Source organism: Diuraphis noxia, unplaced genomic scaffold (genome assembly GCF_037042655.1).
Source record: "Diuraphis noxia isolate RWA-SAM2 unplaced genomic scaffold, SU_Dnox_SAM2 contig0005, whole genome shotgun sequence".
Taxonomy (NCBI): Eukaryota; Metazoa; Arthropoda; class Insecta; order Hemiptera; family Aphididae; genus Diuraphis; species Diuraphis noxia.
Window position 1 is genome coordinate 4,967,184 of NW_028301715.1, and position 21,676 is coordinate 4,988,859.

General features: G+C 31.4%; 1 protein-coding gene and 1 long non-coding RNA gene across 2 annotated transcripts; both read left to right on the forward strand.

The window, feature by feature from the left end:
- The first annotated feature begins 6,889 nt into the window (after positions 1 to 6,889).
- On the forward strand, positions 6,890 to 7,614 carry LOC107164266 (proteasome activator complex subunit 3-like). The gene is made up of 2 exons (XM_089228650.1): positions 6,890 to 7,031; positions 7,094 to 7,614. Exons 1-2 carry the CDS (start codon positions 6,890 to 6,892, stop codon positions 7,612 to 7,614), a joined length of 663 nt encoding a protein of 220 aa, XP_089084776.1.
- Positions 7,615 to 11,986: 4,372 nt separating this feature from the next.
- LOC149054790 (uncharacterized) lies at positions 11,987 to 18,116 on the forward strand. Its single transcript, XR_016192150.1, has 3 exons — positions 11,987 to 12,180; positions 16,146 to 16,220; positions 17,929 to 18,116. It is a non-coding gene; the product is annotated as an uncharacterized LOC149054790 (long non-coding RNA).
- Positions 18,117 to 21,676: the final 3,560 nt, after the last annotated feature.

Genomic DNA, 21,676 nt, shown 5'->3' on the forward strand with positions numbered 1-21,676 from the left:
TCCTTTACGTCTCAACAGCTCACACACTAACAAGTTATAGAATAAACTTATTTAATAAACTTTTTCTTCGAAATCCGATTGCTTGGAATAACGTATGAAGCATTACCCTCGGAAAAAACATTTGAAAACAGGTTCACCTTTAAAATATCATAAGAATCAGTGAATCACTTTATACTATGTGCAAGTAGTTTATTTTAAGAACCGTTCGACGACGCAGTGATATTTAATATTTTATACTAACGATTTTTATCGGCTCTCACTGTTTAAGCACACGCCGTAACCAGGCGAATCGCTGAATCATGAGAACTCGAAAATCGTGAAAAGTTTTCGGTATATCAGTGTAGCCAGAATCCGACCGTTTAAAAATTCTTTTTTATTCCTGCTAATTTCGACGGCTGATGAAATTAAATTATCAACCATATTTTTTACTGTACCAATAGGTTGTACCATTAATTATCTATTGTACCGTCGGTTTTTATGTTCACGCGGGCAACACTGATATACCAATAAGTTCTTGTAATAGGCACAACCTCTCGGCTAGACAAGCGATGAAAAGTGGAGATGGAGAAAAAAATCGAGGGAGCTTTTTGTTTATTCAATTGAAGTGCGGGGTAAAATATTATGATTATGATGGATAGTTTTGTGTTTTGTCGCCAAAACAGGCTACATCACTGTATTTTGTCGTTAAAACATGCATCATTGCGAGATGTTTTACCGCCTCCAACAGCAGCTGTTATCGCGGTACACAGTCCTAAAGCGAATCTGTGCCGCACGAGAAGCCAATAATAATTCTGGAAAAATCACCGCCATTATTCTGGTTATGCCGCGATTTCAGTTGCTATTAAAAATCTGGAATTAATCAGAATATTACGACAGTGAGATAATATATTATTATGACATACCGCGTATGATTTTCGTCCGAAACACTGCAGTTAGAACGGCACGAATGTGTCGAGAAAAAATCCGCGACCGTTTTTCCTCGCAACGATGACGACCAATCGGCGGCGGCGGCTGATGAGAATTCGCGACGGTTCCCCTCCCCCCCCTCGCTCATTGGCCATCACGACCGACGACAATAACATTTTCTGTAATTCATATTTTCACCGGACGGTTCATTATCTCTCTCGTATATAAACGACGATTATCGAGGAAACCGGACGATGGAAACCGACGGGCCGGCAGTTGCGCAGTACCCACCTACACGGTCATCTGTCGCACGGTTGTCAGGAACTTCAAGATTCGTCGGAGATTCTGCGATCAATATTTTATTGCGGCCAACTCAGACGTGAGTACCTACACACACACACACGATCTCGATGATAATCTTAAGAGACTTTATAGTGTTAATTAATTTTGCTTTATCGCTTCGTTCGCCATCTTCTTTTTTTTTTAAATATATATCAAATAAATACCAACGATTAATCCGCTACTGTGTGCAATCGGACGATTCCGTATAATATAGAGCGGTAAATTATGTCCATAATGTTACGCGATATCTTATAAACTTGTGCCTAATTCACACGATAACGTCATATTATCATGTAGGGCTCGGATTTATAAGCATTCGCGTGTTTTTTCTAATCAGTCCAAAATATAGCTAAGTAAGCCACAAGTTTTAATTGTATAGTCAATAGATTCGAAATAACGTTTTATTTATAGTTATAGTTAGGTATAGTCCATGTAATTTGACGAAGTCGTTTTCTTATTTTGTCTGACACCTATCGGGACAAGTATAATATAGTACCTAGTCTATTACTGAATAGGTTTTCGTAAATCATACATTAGTCGTGTTTTTCGTGATCCGAGTGCGCATAATTTTCATTCAATTTTATTTATTTGTGTTTAAAATGCCAAAATCGAATAAATGTTATATGATATTATGTAATCTTGAAAAAATAATGAAAATAATACACTTTTTTCATTATATACGGTATATTCCTACAAAATAAAATCATAAATGCATCATATAATATTATCAAATAGTTGAGTATAACTACTATGGATAGTTTTGAATATCGCATATAATCAAGTGTAGAGGTTCCCAAACTCTTCACGGCATGCACGTTTAGCTAGTACACGTTTTTGAAATTCACATTGACCTATATAAGCTATAATATACAAGCTATCGCACACATTAGGGATACCACTGAAATAACTATACAATAATATCGTGTGAAACGAACTTTAAAAGTTGTTATATTTTATTGTTTCTGACTTTTATATTATACAATAATGCATTCAGTCATTATTACGGGCAACTTTCAGTCTATCAAACACGTTTCTTCTGCTTCGATGTTATCAGTTATCGCACAAGCTGTGGAAAAAGTACGTTTTATACTTTTATGGAATCGCTTAATAACGTATTGTTTTAAACGACCCACGATCACAGTAGGACGTATAATGATGTCACATAATTTTTATAACAATTAACATTGTTTGTTCTTCGTAATGTTTTGAACAGTGAATTCTAATAATATTTATTTTCGAATCGTGATTAATACCGGGTGTGATTCGTCCGAGGTGCGAACAATAATTTCGATAGTGTTGTGGTGCATCGCCCTATACGTTTTCGACACTTTTATCGCAACTCGCAATAGAAATATTATGTCGGTCGTCACAGTGCGTCGACGTCGTTTGACGTTTTCAATACCTACAGCCCAATAACATTATCAGCAGTTGTACAGTCGTATTCCCGTTTAAAAGCTGCAGTAATCGCGCAGAATTATAAGTACTATATATTATACCTATTCGATTTTTGATTGGACACAGTCGATTTGATGTGAGTAATGTAATATTGTTATGTGCAAAGAGAGGAGAACGATTCGTCTGACCCAAATCGTCAGCGCGTCGCAAGACAATAATATTATTATAATAGTCGGTATACATTGGGTAATTTATATTCGATCGATACGCGCATTCTGGTGTGCGCGCGCGCGTTCACGGTTTCATTTAATTTAAACAAACTGGTATTATTTTTTTATTTATTTCGTTTTCGTTTTCGTTTTTTTTTTTCTAACGTGTCTGCATTTGTTTTACATTTATTCGCTTTTCGTGTACACATATATAAATACACGTACTCTGCTGCTGCTGCTGCTGATTCGTATTGTACCTATATATAGGTACACAATATTGTGTTATAATATTATAACCTATAAACACGTATGTGGTTACACGCATTTTCTCATTCCATCCACTAGTCATTACACCTATACTCCCTCGTCCCTCACCACTATCGGATCAGTTTGATATAATTATATTTTGTTGATCGCTTCAATATAATATTGCACAATACCGCACAATTATTACCCGACTGCAGAGTATTATTGTACTGTCTGGTTTTCGTAAATCTTCTTGTTTTCACGGCTATGGATATTTTTATTTTTTATTTTTTTTTAATACAATTTAGCATATTCTAATCTTTTGACGCGTAGTGCGCATTTTAATATTAAATATGGACAATATGATAAATTTGCGACTAATACAATACAAGGGATTGCATGTTATGCATCAAATTGTTACGTATAGGTGAGCACCCACATGTGTTGTCTCAGTCTTAAGTCAGACAATAAGGCAATTTTACGTTAACAAAAATCCACTTTACTCAGTTAATTTTAGAACTTAAGTCAGACATGACCTAGCTATTATAACATTTAAATGCAAGATTATCAACTCGGTGGTTTTTTTACTGAATTAGTTTTGCAAGTAACGATTTTTTAAAACTATTACTAACAATTTATAGCTTTAAAATGCTCATCGTAATTTAAATATCAATGAAAGCATCAGCGGATGCCTTAGATCTTACTTTTATATTTTATAACACGCCTAACAGGTCTTCGTGCCATTTTTTCCCCAATAAAATTGTATTGAAAATGCAGGCGCTATAATAATAGTACACATATAAAATTTAAATGACTAACGGCTATTGCAGGTCTATCGACCCTGAAAATGACCAATCGCAACTGGTCTATCGACCTTAAAATATGTTCGAAGTACAATAAACTGGCTATTTTTTGTTTCCTGCAGTCGCAAACTCAACTGGTGTACTTTTCGTTTATATAATCAAACGCAAATTGTAAATTATTTTTTTTTTTTACTGTTCAGGTGTGAGACTCGATTAGCATAAACCACGATAGCGTCATAATATAATATCAGAACAATACGCAGCAACCTGTCTAATAACAATATTATATTATTAGTTATTAATTTCATATATATTCTAATTATAAAATCCGTTTGAAATGTATCTATGCTGGTCTTTGAAATTTACCACGACAAATATGGTGATGAGGGAAGGTTTATGTTTCTATATATCAAGTTCTTATGTAATATACAATAAAGCGATGTGATATGAACGTTTGGAAGGAATTTTCATCCAAAACGCTCACCATGTAATAAAAAAATACCTTACGTACAGTGATCATATTATTGTAATACATATCGATAATAATTATTAAAATATAAATTACAATCGTATAACTTATAATATAATATCTATCATCAATACGGATCGAGTAATCCATAGATGGAAATAGTGAGATAACCGGGACACTAGCACACTCTAACTTGTTGTATCCCACCTTAAAAAATATATATACATATATATACCGAGTGTTCAACAATTTAGGAAACACTGAATTTCTCGACCGGATTATATTGAAATAAATCAAATTTTTTTTACAAGCTATAGTGGTGTATAAATACACAGATAAATCTGTAATTAAATTTCAGATAAATTTCAAATTTTTAACCCTCTCGGTATGCGCATACTACGCAACGCAACTTATTATTTTTAAATAGCGACCTGTATTTTTGATACCAAATTCGGATAGACTGAATTTTTATAAGTAGTTTTGACCAATTAACCATGGCTCTAAAACCAAAATTGACTGAATGAGAGCCATTCAAATTTTAATAAATAATACATTTTTAAAATTCATTATAAAATGCATAAAACTATTTATAATTATTTATTATTGGTTACTTTTTGAATATTTTTACGTTTTTTTTTTTTTTTTTTTATATACGTGTTATAAATAAGATTAACATAATATAGATATAAAATTATTTAATTAAAATTGATTACAACTGTATACGTAAAAATATTCAAAGAGTAACCAATAATAAATAATTATAAATGGTTTTATACCCCTAGCTTGTAAATAAAAATTCGATTTATTCCAACTTAATCCGGTCGAGAAATTCATGTTCCCTAAATTGATGAACACACGGTATATACATTATTTGCAGCGCCTATGCAGGAGTAATATCTGTTTTAGTATTCCAACCGATTGCACTAAATTTTTATAAGACAATTTTTTGTGTATATTAAATGATGTATGTACATTATAATATATAAGCACCTATATACATCATATACGGATAATAAGTCTTTAACATATCATATAGAACAATATTTTTACCCTTGATTTATTTTAGGTGTTTTATACAGCTTAATTCCAGAAACTATTTATTTGACGCTAAACAATTAACTTTTGATAAGCAAAAATATTTCAAGTAAGAATTTAATTTAACTGCAGCATGGCTTTTAAGAAGTCGAATACCTAATGGATCCAAAATTTTTGTAGTATATCTACTAGGGTGTTCCTTAACTATATAGGTATATATGATGAAAAAAAAATATCCTAATATTTCTGGTCTCACCCCCTAAATGTGTGCGTATATGTATAAAAAATAACTTCAAAAAATTTGAAACCAATCGGTTAAGGTTAACCCGTGCCGATTTATAATTTAAGTTTGAACTCCATAAATTTTTCAATATTTTCCACATTTCCATAAATATTTCGTTAACCTTGAGAAATATCGACATTCTTTATATTATATATTTTGAAGTAAATTTGCCTATAATTTTTATAATTATAATATGATATTTTTTAATATCTCCAATGGTTCGTGAAGTATATTGACTTGACTGTAAGAAAACACAATTATTAAAGTATTTTTTCATACTTATTAATTATTATAGTGCAGGCTAAAATAATTTTACAAAATTCCAAAATTCCCGTATGAAATTTTCCATCAACTAATTTGATATATATTTGCCTTCATTTTATCACTGGCAACATAATAATCACAATACAAATTTAATGTCCACAATAATAATATAGGGGGCCGAGGTGGCCGAGTGGTCTACCTCGTCGGCTGTGGCTCAGCCGGACCGGGTTCGATCCTCGACCATCGGGCGGCATTTTTCTCCGGGCAAGTCACGGTGTCCGGAGAACAAGTGCCGCCATCCCCCACTCCGGGGCATGGCAGAAACCTACTGGTGCCCCAATATAAATTCTGCCAAAAACTCTCACCCACATGTAAAACCAACTTTCAGTTCCATAACAACCTACAGTACTACCTACTTCCCAATGGCCTTAGTTGCCGCGGGATAATTAAAAAAAAAATACTTGTGGTATTAAACCGAAGAAACTGCTGCATTATCTTTCTTTGATGATTCTATACCAGTAGGTTTACCACTATTATAGAAGTAAAGCGTCAGATGGTAAAAGCCTTAAGAAAAAAAGCGATAAAATATCCGGCCAAATGGTTGACAATTAAACCAAACCAAATAGATGATAAATTGATTGATAAGTAAATAAAGTAGATATTATCTACACTTACTCCATTATTTATTTCGTCATTCAAACTGTTAATTTTTGTTGCTAAATAAATGAAAAAAAAAACAATTTGTTATATAACAATATAATATCTGCGCGTTTCTCACGGTGATTAATTTTTTCTATTAAATATTAATCTATTTACTTGAGCTACCATCGTGAGATAATTTATTACTTTTTTGACTCGTGTCCATCCAATTATTCTATATTGATCTGAATACAATCTACATAGCGGTTGCCAAATCGTTCATTCGCGGAGGACCACCATGGCGCTGCAGACTGCTGAAGCTTCTACGAAGACTGAGGAATTTCACGAAAAACTTAAGGCTGACGCGGAAAATGTTGTTTTGCAAACATTTCCTGAACGAATAATACATTTTTATGAATTGCTCAACACGCCCGAAAATCGTATACGTCAAATTTTATAAACTACAAATTTGAAGTGCCCGGAACTGCAATCGCCGAATCAGAAAACAGTACAATTAGTTGCGCCGATGAGGGAGAAACTCCACTTGCAGACACGATTCCAGCACCACGACTAATGCTCGTGCCGTCCAATAAAAATGTGACTGAAATCGTCGAAATCTTTAAACCCAGCATCATGCAATTAGTCCGAGACAACCGTTCGATAAGAATTTGGATAACGTTATCGATACCGAAAATTGAAGACGGAAACAGTTTCGGAGTATCCGTCCAAAAAAACATTCTTGATTTGCTGCAGCAGGTCGAGTCGTCGGCTGTCATGTATTACAATAAGGTGAATAGCTACTACGAGAGTCGTGGAAGACTTGTCGCCAAGGTGGTGAAGTATCCGTTTATTGAAGACTGTCGGATAGCCGTCGAAGAATTGGACGAAAAACAATACACAGAAATAACCTTATGCATTTACGAAATTTATTTTTACTATACTTTGTTGTGTGATGTTATCGTCAAGAATTTTGAATACATAAAAAATCCACAGTCCTCAAACTGCAGTGGCAGTATGTATTGAGCACAGAAGAACCCAACACGGAATTTTGAGTTAAAATTTCAATACCTAACTTTGAAATATTTAGACTTACGTTAAAAAATGAAAATATATAATTTATATACCTACTTATGTATTTTATATTTGTTGACGTTTTTAGAATACAACATTAGCTGTTAAACTACAGTTAGCTGTCTAAAATGCCTAATAAAAAAAACTTAGTTATTTTAGTGTAAAAAAACTACACTAACTGAAAACATGTAGGTAATTACGTCTTATAATTAAGTGTTAGGTACTTGGAGCTGCATGCAATTTTCCAATAAACTACAAATATTTTCGATACTGAAAATGTGTGAGCACGGTAGTAATAATAGTGTTCAAATGGATCGCTCCGTATATAGGTACGTATAATATTGTATCCTGCGAGCGGCGGTGTTGTATTCCATCAACTCACAAACGATAACGAATTCATTTAAAAAAAACGTGATTTGCGATTGGTCCAAATACGCGTTATAAAGGTTTTTTATTTAGTGATACGTATCTATAGAATATGTATAATAATGTGCACTAGACAGCCCGAGTATGGTTTACAAAACACAATTATAATCACAATCATTGTTACGACACGCGAGATTGTGTCATCGCAAAATACCGAAATTATCAGTCCGTAACACTAACCACCATACTCCGCGGCGGTACGTTGGTTTGTTATTTTATGCATACACAATATATTATTATAATTGATATATATTAATAAAAGCAACCAATAATATTATTATTATAATATAGGAATACCGACTGCGGCGGTCGAGCTGACGAAATATTGTATCTATCGTGTTGTCATTTTCCGCATCGTTATTATATTGTGATCTACACCATTTATTATTTCATGATATTCGCACGAAAGACTTGTCCCGCGTGTGGATCTGACCATAATTATGTCACTATATATTTTAATGACTTTTTTTTATATACATTTTGAACAGAGTGATAAACGTATTGGTTTATACAACGATGTAGTGTGTGTGTGGTTTGTTTTTGTGATCATAGTGATCGTACATTTAATAGAAAAAATGCTTCGGTGCTTCAAAACTTTAGAGGAAGGTTTCTGATTTGGATCAAGTTTGTACTATAGAATATGATGGGAGATCGAAAATTGAAAATCGGACAGCACTTGCAATAGTAATATAATCAGAAAAAAAAAGAATTTTTACTCAAAACTATTTTTTGACATAACCGGATATGTTTGACCTACCATCACTTACTCAATGTGATGTGTTCTCAAGTCTTGACTTCCACCGTACCGCAAAACTATTTTTTTCTAAAACAATGTGCACGTGATTGTATTTTCGGTACATCGAAGTATATTTTAAAAAATTGGCGTAAATTCGATTCGAATGTTTGTCATATTATTATATATTGTAAATTATAATATATATAAATATTTAATACGCTCGAAGGAGTTATCGCGCGGGTCTTAAAATGTGGTTAATAAGTGATCCACTCCGGAGAACCAGATTTCGGGATTTTAGTTGATAAAAATATATTTTGTGTTATCGATGATTCGAGGATTTTCGACACCGATAGTGGTGATGGTGGTGCTTGCATATATAATTTGGATGAGCATAATGTAGTGCTGTTCACGGCTATTTTGTGGATTCCGCAAACCTGCACGACGTAAACTAATTTATTCGGTCTGTTAAATTGAATACTTATATAAATAAAAAAATAAAATAAAACGATAGCCGTCACTTTCTGAGTTATATTACTCGCCGTAGACGAATTTCAATATAATATATTTGTATATAATACGTCGTTGTTTTATTGGGAACTTTGTTCGTTTCAAGTTTAATACAATAATATATTAATGAGATAGAATAATATTGCTAATTGTAAATAACTACTTTCCCGAATAGATTGCAGCACCACGCCGTTTCTGTTTTTAATTTTAAATAATTATTAAAAATGTATAACCATTGTTACAAATGTTTTATATACCTGATGTCAATTTATGTGGAAGAAGCGTATGAACAATAATCATGTAATATATCACAATTGACAACATATCGAATTTTCATATCGAGTTTTCGCGGTATTGAAAAAAAATAATGTCTAATATTCTATATAATGTCAAAAAACCAAAGTAGCCAAAAAAAAATTGATAATAATATACGTATTGAAATATTATATTTTTATAATTTATAAACTGTTATCTGTTATTGTTAAATTATTGTTGTCTAATACAATACATAAAACAAATGTTTATTTGTTACTAATAGAGCCAAATTCAATTACTGCATTACCTATCTATAAATGATAACAAAGTAGGTAACCTATATTATAATCAATAATATATAATACATATATACCTATATACTATATACAGGAAATAAAATTAAAATACATGATAAACATTATTTTGACAATCACATATATACTCGAATTATTATTTAATTTCATTATTAATCGGTCGGTTTATTTCATTTATTTTATAGTCCTTTCAGATGGATTTTTTTAACTTTGGATATCCATTGGATATTTAACATAATATTGAAGTTTACATTTAAGTTTTAACGCACTTTGCACGTTGTAGTTTTATTTATTTTTGGTTTTATAATTTTTGTTCGAAAAAAAAAACGTAGTTGTCAAAAAATCGTCTGCCGTGACTGCAGCGACGTTATATCAGCTAAAAATAATGACTAAACGCAAGTAATTATAGACAATATAATATTTCTACTATTGTAATGATAACGATCTTTTTACCGTGTGGGTATATTGTACATTCTATCATATTGTTTCTATACCTTTACGGCTTTAGTGCTTTACACATATATAACCCGAATAATATAAAAAATTTATGGCGGGCCGCGAGTGTACTCAAAATAGTATTAAATAATTATATATTATACACGTCCAATATCGAATTTAACAAATATTATCGGCACGCACGTTTTTTGCGCCTCGTGTATGACCTCCAAAAAATGTACGAAAAAATATCCTGCTATAGCCGTTTCCATGCTGCGTATACAGTGTCATTGAATATACAACTCCGACACCATAATCACCATATCGAAAACCGATCGATTAAAAAAAAAAAACAATAGAATATTGCATACACAGCTATAGGTGTCCCACGAGGATTTACCCACTTTGATATCTCACGAAATAATGGAAATATTAAAATTTTGGTTTTATAATAAGATTCACGGGGATAAGAAATTAAGAACTACAATTATATAATTTTTTAATTTATTTTAATGTTTTTGTAAAAAAATTAAAAATATATTTTTTTATTTAATTATTTCCAAAAAAAATTAAGATAGCCATTTTGTAGAGTTCGACGAATGCACGCGGCGCATCATCAGTTTAATAATTACTTACTTATGTTAATGACAACATTCGCATTTTTAATTCCTTAATACTGCAAAGCAGAATATTTTTTTGGAGAATATATCGTCGATCTATAAAAACATACGTTTAAATTTTTAAACAAAATCATTTAAAGTTATTATGAGTGGAGTTGTGGAGTAGTATACTGTAGTCTGCAGGTGTATATACTGGTGGTATATTCCTCGCAAAATGCAGGTCCACTGTTCCGCTCATCTAAACTTTAAATACGTACTCGTATCAGGTGGTAATACTAATACACTTTTTATCTAAGATTAGATTTTTATAGTTTTTAATATTACGAATAATTTTCTAGTTCAGAATGTGAAATTGAAAATGTAAATAGTTGTCATTCAAAAAGACAACAAAAACTTTAAAAAATTATAATGATAAATAATTGATGGTAAAAAATATAATTTTTTTTCAAAATCCTTTTCGTCTAGTAATTATGTGTAAAAAAAAAAAACGATGTTGCAGCTGTTTTTTGAAATAAATTAGTGTGTCTAAATGGATCACCCCGTATATACACCCATAATTAATATTCTCTGCAGTACTTATATATACACCGTTCAACACAGCAGTGCGTTGTAAATATTTTATATTTTTTCGTATCCGAAACGGATGTTTGTGCTGCACAAAATGTATTATAAATATTTTATTTGCAAACTATATTTCGTCGCACGTAGGTATCGTGTGCGTTATTTTCCAGAATGTGTGATGGACGCTTGTGCAAATCGTTATATACTTAGTATACTTAATCACCATTTCATATTATTACTACCCACCCGAAGGTATTAGGAGACCTGTTTCGAAAATATTTTGAATCGATTAGTTAATAGGTATATAAACTTCAGCCCAGTGTTAAAATAACTATTTCCACCATAGGTTAAAATCGCTTTAAAAAAATTTTAATAGTTGCTATATTATACTATGCAAATCGGTATCGACCGTTGACGCTTTAAAGAGCAATATAATAGTAATAATAATAAATGTTTTTTTCTAGGTTAAATGTTGCACAGCTAGGTGCAGGAAATTGTACACAAAAATATAAAACTAGTATCGCTATTCACTGAGGTGAAACCTCTTAGCATCGGAGAGGAAGAGTTGCCTAACTAAACTTGGTGACAAGAAAAAATAAGAAAAGATAGATAATGACTTGTAATAAAAATTAAGTAAAGAAAAAAAGAGTGATACTTTTTAAAGGTGAGTTAAAAAAATATATTTATTTATTACAAGGATAAACTAATGTATAATTGGCTAAAATTTTATAACTAAACAATAATTATCTTCAAACCGCATATAAAATTTTAAAAAAAAATTTATTTTTGACATAATTAATTTCTGGTTTTCGCGTGATATCAGCCACTGTAGCAGATTTTCAGCATTCTGTGTTATATACCGTTTGTTCAACAATTTAGAGAACACGTGTAACACGTGAAAAAGTTTCTATTTAAAATACCTACGTATTACATTAAATGTTTGAGAAAATCATCAGCTCAACAGTTTATAATTAAAAGGATGGTTTTTATTTGTAAAAAAAAAGTTTTCATTGCCACAGCCTCACAGGACAAGCCTTAAATCGCATGGAAGTAATTTAAGTATGTTTTTCTAATATTTTAAAATGTGCAGGTCCTTAATTATACTTCAAAATTCCAAAAATCAGAATTTGAACAAGTAAAAGAAAATATTGGTATAAGCACAATTATATGCTTGCAGGTCTCCGGAACCCAATTAGTTGAATTTATCATCTTTGTGTTATACCGTCAAGTTCATAGATAAACAACATGATAATTTAATACATAATACATTGGCTTATTATTTGTACGTTAACAAGATGTCCACCGTATACAATTGTATGAAAATCTGAACCAATTAAAATAAATATTCGTAACAGACTACACGTATTATTTGTACTAGATTAGGTTATAAGTTGCCTGGTCGATTTAAGTTTGATACCGGGTATTGGGTTGTACGAGGTTGTAACCGTGATCCTGGTCGAGATTTACAGTTAGATTTACAAACACGGATTATTGGATTGATACACAATGTACCTGCCATTAGCTATATAAATTCTAAGGTGATATATAGGTATACGTATTATGTGCTGTTAGTGTTTGAAAACGCATATCATGATGAGTGCAGTTACATTATGCTCAGCAGAATTTTTATGTTTCCCCGCGCCAACTGCTGTTGGGTCTTTTCAACAATTTTTTATGAATAATTTACCAAAAATGTTAACAGCAACACATCATTAGTCGTACGGGCGTAAATTTGGTGAAATCAGAGCGCTGGATATATAAATTAACACGCGTATTAACATACTTATTACCATGTTATAGGCCTGCAAGTTAGGAAATAGGGCGGTGCTAACTCTCCCGATTTTTAAAAATAGTTAACTCTCTTGGGTCAAAATTATGTTTACCTAAAGTAAATGTGCAAGCTCTCCCGGGTTAACTTTATACTCGTAGTTACTTATAGGAAGTAGGTATGTAAACTCTCCCGAGTTGTTTTAAATGTTAAAACATTTTTTTAGAAAAAAAAATAGATTCCTTAACTTTTTTAAAATCTGTATGTTCTTATTAAAAAATACAATAATTTTAACATTTTTACGTATATTTTGTATTCGTAACTTATGTCATGATTATTATTATTATTATTGACTATTTTTAAAAGAAACTTATATGTATATTAGATTTTTCGAAATTTTATTTTTTATTGTATTTTGACTATAATATTATAGCTCATAGCAGCTAAAGACATTAATTATTTATATTGTTATTATATATGATTGACTGCCATTGACTATTTTTAAACGCAACTTGAATGTCAATTAAATTTATTTTATGATTTTTACTAGACCCAGGAGAGTTTACATGTTTCCATCAGGTATTACAGGAATAGACCTGGGAGAGTTTACATATTTTCGTTAGGTAGTACAGGAATAAACCCGGGAAAGTTTACACGTTTTTGTCAGGTAGTACTGGAGTAGACCCAGGAGAGTTTACCATCGAGAGAGTTTACAATCGCCCAGGAAATACTTTGAGGGGTTTCGAAAATATTTAAGAGACTAAGGTCCCTCATCCCCCTGACTCAAATTTATTCCTATGAATAACTGTAGTATTTACATACCAAAATGTCTATAAATGCAATCGTCGTGGCTATTGTCCGCCGCGTGGCGCACATAACCGTATATTATTGTTATCTATACGAGCTTCGTATAAAATATTACTACGATATATCGATCTAGATATTTCAACGTCACATAATACAAAAAAAACGTCGTTTTTTATCGCCAAATGGAGGAGGTCGAACCTGCAATAACGCACCCCAAGTAGTGAGCCGCAGGTGCAGGAGGAGCAGGTTGAGTTGGCATTTTACGCCAAATGCAAACGCGCCGGGAGAGGGGAAAAAAGAGTTACGGTGTTTAATTTTAACATCGCATCGAACGCCATTCGGCGGGGCTGTGTCGTGGGAACGCGTGGTATACCTTGGTACATATTCATATACCTGCTGCGGTATTATATATTAATATGTATAGCTCTGGTATTTCGTCGTCGCAAACGCCAACGGCTGCAGCGCTGACCCGACCGTAAAACAGCGTCTTGGATTTTTTTTCCGATGTTTTCGTTTTTTGCCTCCACAACAATTAGACACACACACACACAAGCGCGTTATGCTCTGGTGATGTTAAAAAACTCTTTTTTTTTTGTTCCTATCTCCGTTTCGACCCAACGTCAAAATTTTAGAACCTGTTATTACAACAAAAATAAATATATATATATATATATATATATATATATTATTAGCGTATAAAATATCGTAAACGCGCGTTGTTTAGGTCTATATAATATTGCTATATGCGCGACGGTCGCGTAGTCTCCTAATTGGATCCGTATAGGACAAAATATAAAGCACGTATACTATATATATACGTGAGTGGTATATTTTATACCTACTTGTAAGTACATACCTAAGTGGTCGCGCGCGCGCGGTCTCTTGTAATCCGCTGGCTACACGATGTCTGGTATATTTTATAATAGGTACGTACACCTATCTACCTACTCACACACCACCCCAGAGCACCACTTATCCAGTTTTATTATTATTATTATTACTTAACAATATTTATAATAACTATGCACACGAATAATAACGACGATTATATACACATAATAATAATAATAATAATATAACAACGTGTACAATATTATATGATAATATAGAGGTTTACCCACACTGTCGTCGTGTCACGTGGTCCGAAAACTAAGAGAGCGCGCGCGCGTGTTCACGGGCGTAAAAATGTGCTTAAAAAACATAGGTAATAATATTTCACATTGTTCGGGATGACGTCGTCTCCAAAACTCCTCCCAATATCGACTCGAGTGGATTATAGATAGGTATGCGCGTTCTATATGTGAGGAAAAATACCTATAATAATATTAATAGCTGCGTTGTTATTAGATAAGGTTTTATATTTTATAATTTCTTGTGTATCCGGAGACGTCTTGTATACATGCAATGTTACATTAATATAAGTAATTATTATTAAATTATTATTATTTGAAATTTTATCGCACAGTACGCGCTAAACTCGCGATGTATCCGTAGAAATAATAAAATAAAGGAATGAACGAGTGTGGGACGAGCTTATATTATTGTGTATTTGTGTAGTTCTATTATGTTATATATTATTATAATCAATACTATCACAACTAGCGGGATTGCGGTCCAATATATGTGCACAGTTTTTTTTTTTTTTTGAGAACAGAAATAATAGCGTAGACAGTTAGGTACGGTGTTCATTGTTCAGGCTAGCACGGCTAGGTGTGTAAACAATAAATGTTATATAATATATTATATTATAATATTCATTAAAAAAATTATTAAATACATTTTCGATGTTCAATAATAAACAAACATATTTTATATTATGTGAAATAAATTCAAAAAAACAAGAAAAGCTCACTCTGGGAACGTACCTAATAAATTTCCGGTTACCTAACGTATTTTAATGTTTCATACAATTTCAATTAAAATACACAATAAGCTACAACTATTGTCCAGTATAATACATAATTTAAAAAGAATAATTTAAATTTAAAAGAAAAAATTCCACTATTATATTAATATCACATTAAGACATTAAGTATTAACTACTAAAATTTCAGATATGCGGGACTGCGATCCAATCGACGTAAAAAGTTTTTTGGGAGTAGCAGTAGACAATACGGAGCATATTCAGAGTAGGTATAAGTGCATACGTTGCACACAAAGGAGGGCTATTGGACCTATAGAGTTCTAGACAGGGACTATTTTTGGGGCCCATTGAAATGAATTTGTGATTTTTGAAATTTTGAAATTTTGATAGAAATTAATAATTATACTCACTAAATATATATATCATAATATAATATTAAGTAAGAATTATGTAAGGGACACTTTTATGGCTATTATAATGAGTTGTATTTTATTGGAATAGTTTTGTATAGCGTCCCCAAAAACATTTAGAACCGAGCCCCGACATTTTATTTGGAAGCCTGCAGGGTACATAAATATATAATACAGTTGAACCTCGATTATCCGGGGTAATGATGGTGAGGGGGGTCACACGGATAAATGAAAATCACGGTTAATCGAGACTTTTTATAATAATGACATTTTTTATTTAATTTTAATTACAAATACATAGGTACAATTTTATAATAATGAAATTTTAAAAATTTGATTCAATTATAATTAGAAATATAAATAATGTACATGCAATAATTTTATACAAGTCATTAGGGCTTAAAATATGAATTTATCAGTCTTGGTTTTTTTTTGGTTTGAAATAATTTTCCTTACTTCACTTCTAATTTTTCCTAAGCCAATAACGTCATGGAAGTCAAAATTTTCCTGTTCGCAGAAGTTCAAGAGGACATCAACTGCTTCCATTGCTTGGCTTGTCTGTATTTTTTCAAGATCTTTTTGTAGCCAATCAACAATATCGTCTTCATCAACATTAGTGAAATCTGGAATAGATGTAGCTAGATCAAGACTGCAAGCTTTTATATCCTTATCGACCGTATCTTCGATACTTTCTTCGTCATCATAGTCTTGATTCAAAATTTTCGCCCAAGTAAGTCTTAACGTAGTTGCAGGTACATTTTCCCAAGCATTACATACTGCAAAAATGGCATCTTTTATCGTCCACGTTTTCAAAAGTTCTCTCATCGAATCAAAACAATCTTCTTGCAAAAGATAACGGAGAAAAATCTTTTTGTACCTTCGTTTCAAACAGGAAATCACGCCTTGATCCATTGGTTGTATTATGGAAGTTACGTTAGGTGGTAGATAGTAGACAATAATTTGACCATCCGGGGTTTTCAGGGTAGATTATAACTACATATATATCTACAGTCCATACTTATTTTTAAATTTTTGGATGAGTGAGCACGGTTAATCGCAAACACGGATAATCGAGGTTCTACTGTATAGTTAAATTATTTATTTTTCTAAACTGAATAAATACATTTCCAATATTCAATACTTAATCTATCTACAAATCAAAGAAAGCTCGATGTGACCGTTCTAAATTACGATTCTAAACGTATTTTAATAAAACACGGTAAAATCTATAATTTATCAATAGTTATTAGTTTTACATATCTGTAAATTTAAAAAGACTTCGATAAACTTTATATTTTGGTGCACCTATTTTAAACATAGGCTAAATGAATCAGTCTCTTAATTTTTTGTATTTGCATCAAAATATGACCCTCATTTGATATGGGAACTCTTAAGGGGAGACTATGATGTTATTTTTATTTTTTAGACTTTTAAGTAGAAAGGGATTTATCATTTTTTAAATCTCATAATTAGTTGTTTTAAAGATTTTTAATTGCTTATTTTAATACTTATAATGAAGATTTTTGGAGGTTTTTTTTAATGCTTGTTATTTGATAATTTTAGATGCGTTTTACAAAAATGGCGACAGTGTGACTGCGGCTCGCCAGGAATTTCAACACTACAACACATATTATGTCAGCGATCGATTTCAGGAATGCATATGTATATACGAATGGACAACATCTATAGGTATACGGACATTATTTAAAAAATAAAATAAATTTAACCTTGGGACTCTTAATGACATATAATTTACCTTTTTGTTTTTAATAATATAACTTGTAAAACCTTTTTTTTTTTACTTTTATTAGAATTCTTTCACATTTTTCCGTTTCCCTAGACGACCCTGTAAATTACTGATACGTATAGCTGGTAACTAAAAGTTAATACTATTATAATTATTTACGTAAAACTAATATTGAAATTATTATGATTATAATTTTATTTATACATTAATAGTAGTATTGCCGTTGAAAAAATAATGTGCCCCATATTCTGGGGTAAAAAAAACTTTATAATCTTATCACTGAGTTCTCAAGTGATTAGCGTTCATATTTCGCTACTGTCCGTTATTATCTATATGTATATGTATATAGTTTTTACTCGACGAAATAAGATAAATAAATAAATCTTTTTACATTCAACTTTGTTTTCTGGTTGAATCAGGAAAAATCCATCAAATCTTTTTTATTCAACCATTATACATACGTACTAATAGGTATTAGGTATACAATGGTAACCTCATGGATTAGTCCTATAGAAGGCGACTATTTTTTTTTTACAATTTTATCCGATTCATTTAGTTTAATTTTCTGCGTTTAGAATGTTGAGCTCATAACTGCAATAGGTACTCCTATAATTATTACTCAAAATCGAACACATAAAAAATGTATTTTAAATACGAAATGTATATAATAACGTCTTAAAATAGAAACACTATCGATTGAAATATTGTTTCATAATGAAATGTATTTAATTGAATATGATTTATTATGTTCATCGTTGGACTGTTACATATATTTTAAGCCTTAACTGCATGATTTTTTATTTTACAAACATTTTTTTCCCATAAATTTTACTAGGCTCTTAGAGCCTTTGAAAAATAATTTATAAATCAATGTTTATGTTCTAAGTACCAAGATTAATATATATTGGGAAAGTTGTGTCTTCTGTATAATATTCTGCCTATATAGTATACCTACCGTACAACTGAGCTCGCGATTTTCAGACGCCGCGTGGGAATATTATAAATTATCATATTATATAATTATACTTTGTGGGTTCCAAGGCTCGACGGAATAATAACGGTTTATAATATTCTATTCTATTATAATATCGCGCGTGTCAAACACAATATAATAATATTATATATCACACCACGGTGACGGGCGGCGGACACGATACGACTACAATACAATATAATAATAATAATTTATTATTATTATTATGTTCAAGTTGTGTATAACACTATGCGACAAGACGTGAAACTTTATAACCGTGTGCTGCGTCATGTTTATAACATCGTCATTACACGTCATACATTTTAGTATAATATATGTTTAAAGTTTCAGGCCATTGTCTTTAGGACCGGAATTTGCGTCGCAGAAATTTCACATATACAGACGTGTGACTGCTCTATAGAATCCAGTCACAAAATTAAATTTTATGCACTCATTGGGTGTAAAGGTACTGGGGTCACAAATCCAAATATTTTGTACTTTTTTTGGGTACTCAGGTCCCGAATTACATTAGGCTATACCTAAAGATATACATTAAGATATGGTTCGGCGCCAGATTTTTAATACGTCACTTCGACGTGGTAATTTTGACATGCTTAAAATAATATTGCCTATTTATCGGGTAGGTATAGGTACATATTATAATGTTATGTTCGCGTATAACTTTTGAAAATATGAACCAGGGACATCTTCAAGGGGTGAGGGTGGTAAAGGGGAAAGTCGCTAACCTTGTGGATTTCGCAAAATGTCTCTAAGTACCCTCCCCCCTCCCCCGTTTATCTTTTTTATTCCCCATCAAAGTATCTTACGATGTTAAGCTCGCATCTAAAATGTTTACAATTATTATACCTACCTATATTTAAAACACAAATGGGTCAAATTCGAAATACTATAATACGCATCGGAATATAATCGGAAAAATTGTCAATACTTTTAATCAAATACTTTACACATAACTAGCTGACGGGTAATCGTAAATCAATCGACTCTGTCGTATACCTACTTAGCGACGGACGTGACTGCGGTTACACAGCGAGTATAATAATATTATATAAGGTACCTATATAGCTGGAACCGGTGGAACCTACTAATATTTAATTATTATCGTGCGTGTGCTGTGATGTGCAGCAACAGTATTTAAACACGTCAAACATCTGACGGCGAGGCGAATTAACCAAATTCAATATAATATTATAATATTACCTATATGATACTCGCTACGTGGCACGCGTGTTTATAGGTACCTATATATAATATATATATATGTTTAAATGTGTGTAATAATAAGTATAATACTCATTTGTTCGCTTGTGCGGCTATTCATAATGTTTATGATTAGAACCTATTAAGAACCGTCGACGATTAATAACTGTATATAATATTATAATAGTGTAATACGTGTAAAATATTAATTATTTCTGATGCATAATATTATCATTTTATAAAACTATATAAATCACGTGCGCCGCGAAGTTGTGCGCGAGCGTGTATAGTTTTAAACTGGTTTATGTATAATATTATTATAAAAATGTGTATTTTAAATACATAACGAACTTCTTCATACGCAGATCTTATAGAGGTGGCGATTTTACCGCGGGTGGGTCACCCACCCTCTGCTGAATAAATACCTGGTAACCCTAATATGTTTTTATAGCCGTCATAACTTCATAACATATTTTATCATAAATAAAAATTATTTCACATAATATTATTATAGATTTAACGTGTTTGGCACATAAAATTACTTCCCGCATTCATCATCTGTAAATCGACGAAAACAAATTAAATGAAATGTGTATTATGCATTTATAAGTATTTCCTCCCCTCCGCACTAACCTCATTTGGGCGACTTGTCGAGTATCGCAACTTTATTTTAGACTCCACATTATTCTTATACGTATATATACTTGGAATCGAAGTAATCCAAGCAAAATGCTTCAGACAGCCATAAAAAAAATATGAAACATAACTATATAAGGTGTAACAGTTCTATTTAACAAATTTCCGTTGCAAATATTACTATCTTTATCAAATAGTACTGTTACATCCACCCTAAGCACTAATCCTGTAAATTGATATCTCATCTCCAACTATCGAGTTTTAAAATGAAAAGTACAAACGATAAATCAACAAAATACGTGATTCTGATTCACTATCATTATAAAACGAGTTAGTTTAGGTTAATTATAAATCTTTGACTTGATTTTCAAATTTGTTTTCATTAATTTAACTCAATTGATTTTTATTGCTATACATGTTTAATAAATAACTAGTTACTTTTTAATCGAATTCAATACGCCTAGCTATATCTTAAATTTATAAATAATTAAATAATAAATAAAATACAATTTTTATTCATACACATAAATTGCACATAATTTACTTTTTATTAATTTAAACTATCTATAACTGGTTATATTTATAGATCAAAACATAAAAAAACAATAATACCTTAAGTTAGTATATATATCGAGTTTTCATATAGCTTTTAACTTAACTGAGTAAAAAAAAATTAGCATAACTATATTGACTATATAAAGTTTTTAAATTATCAAACTCGACTTATCTCAATT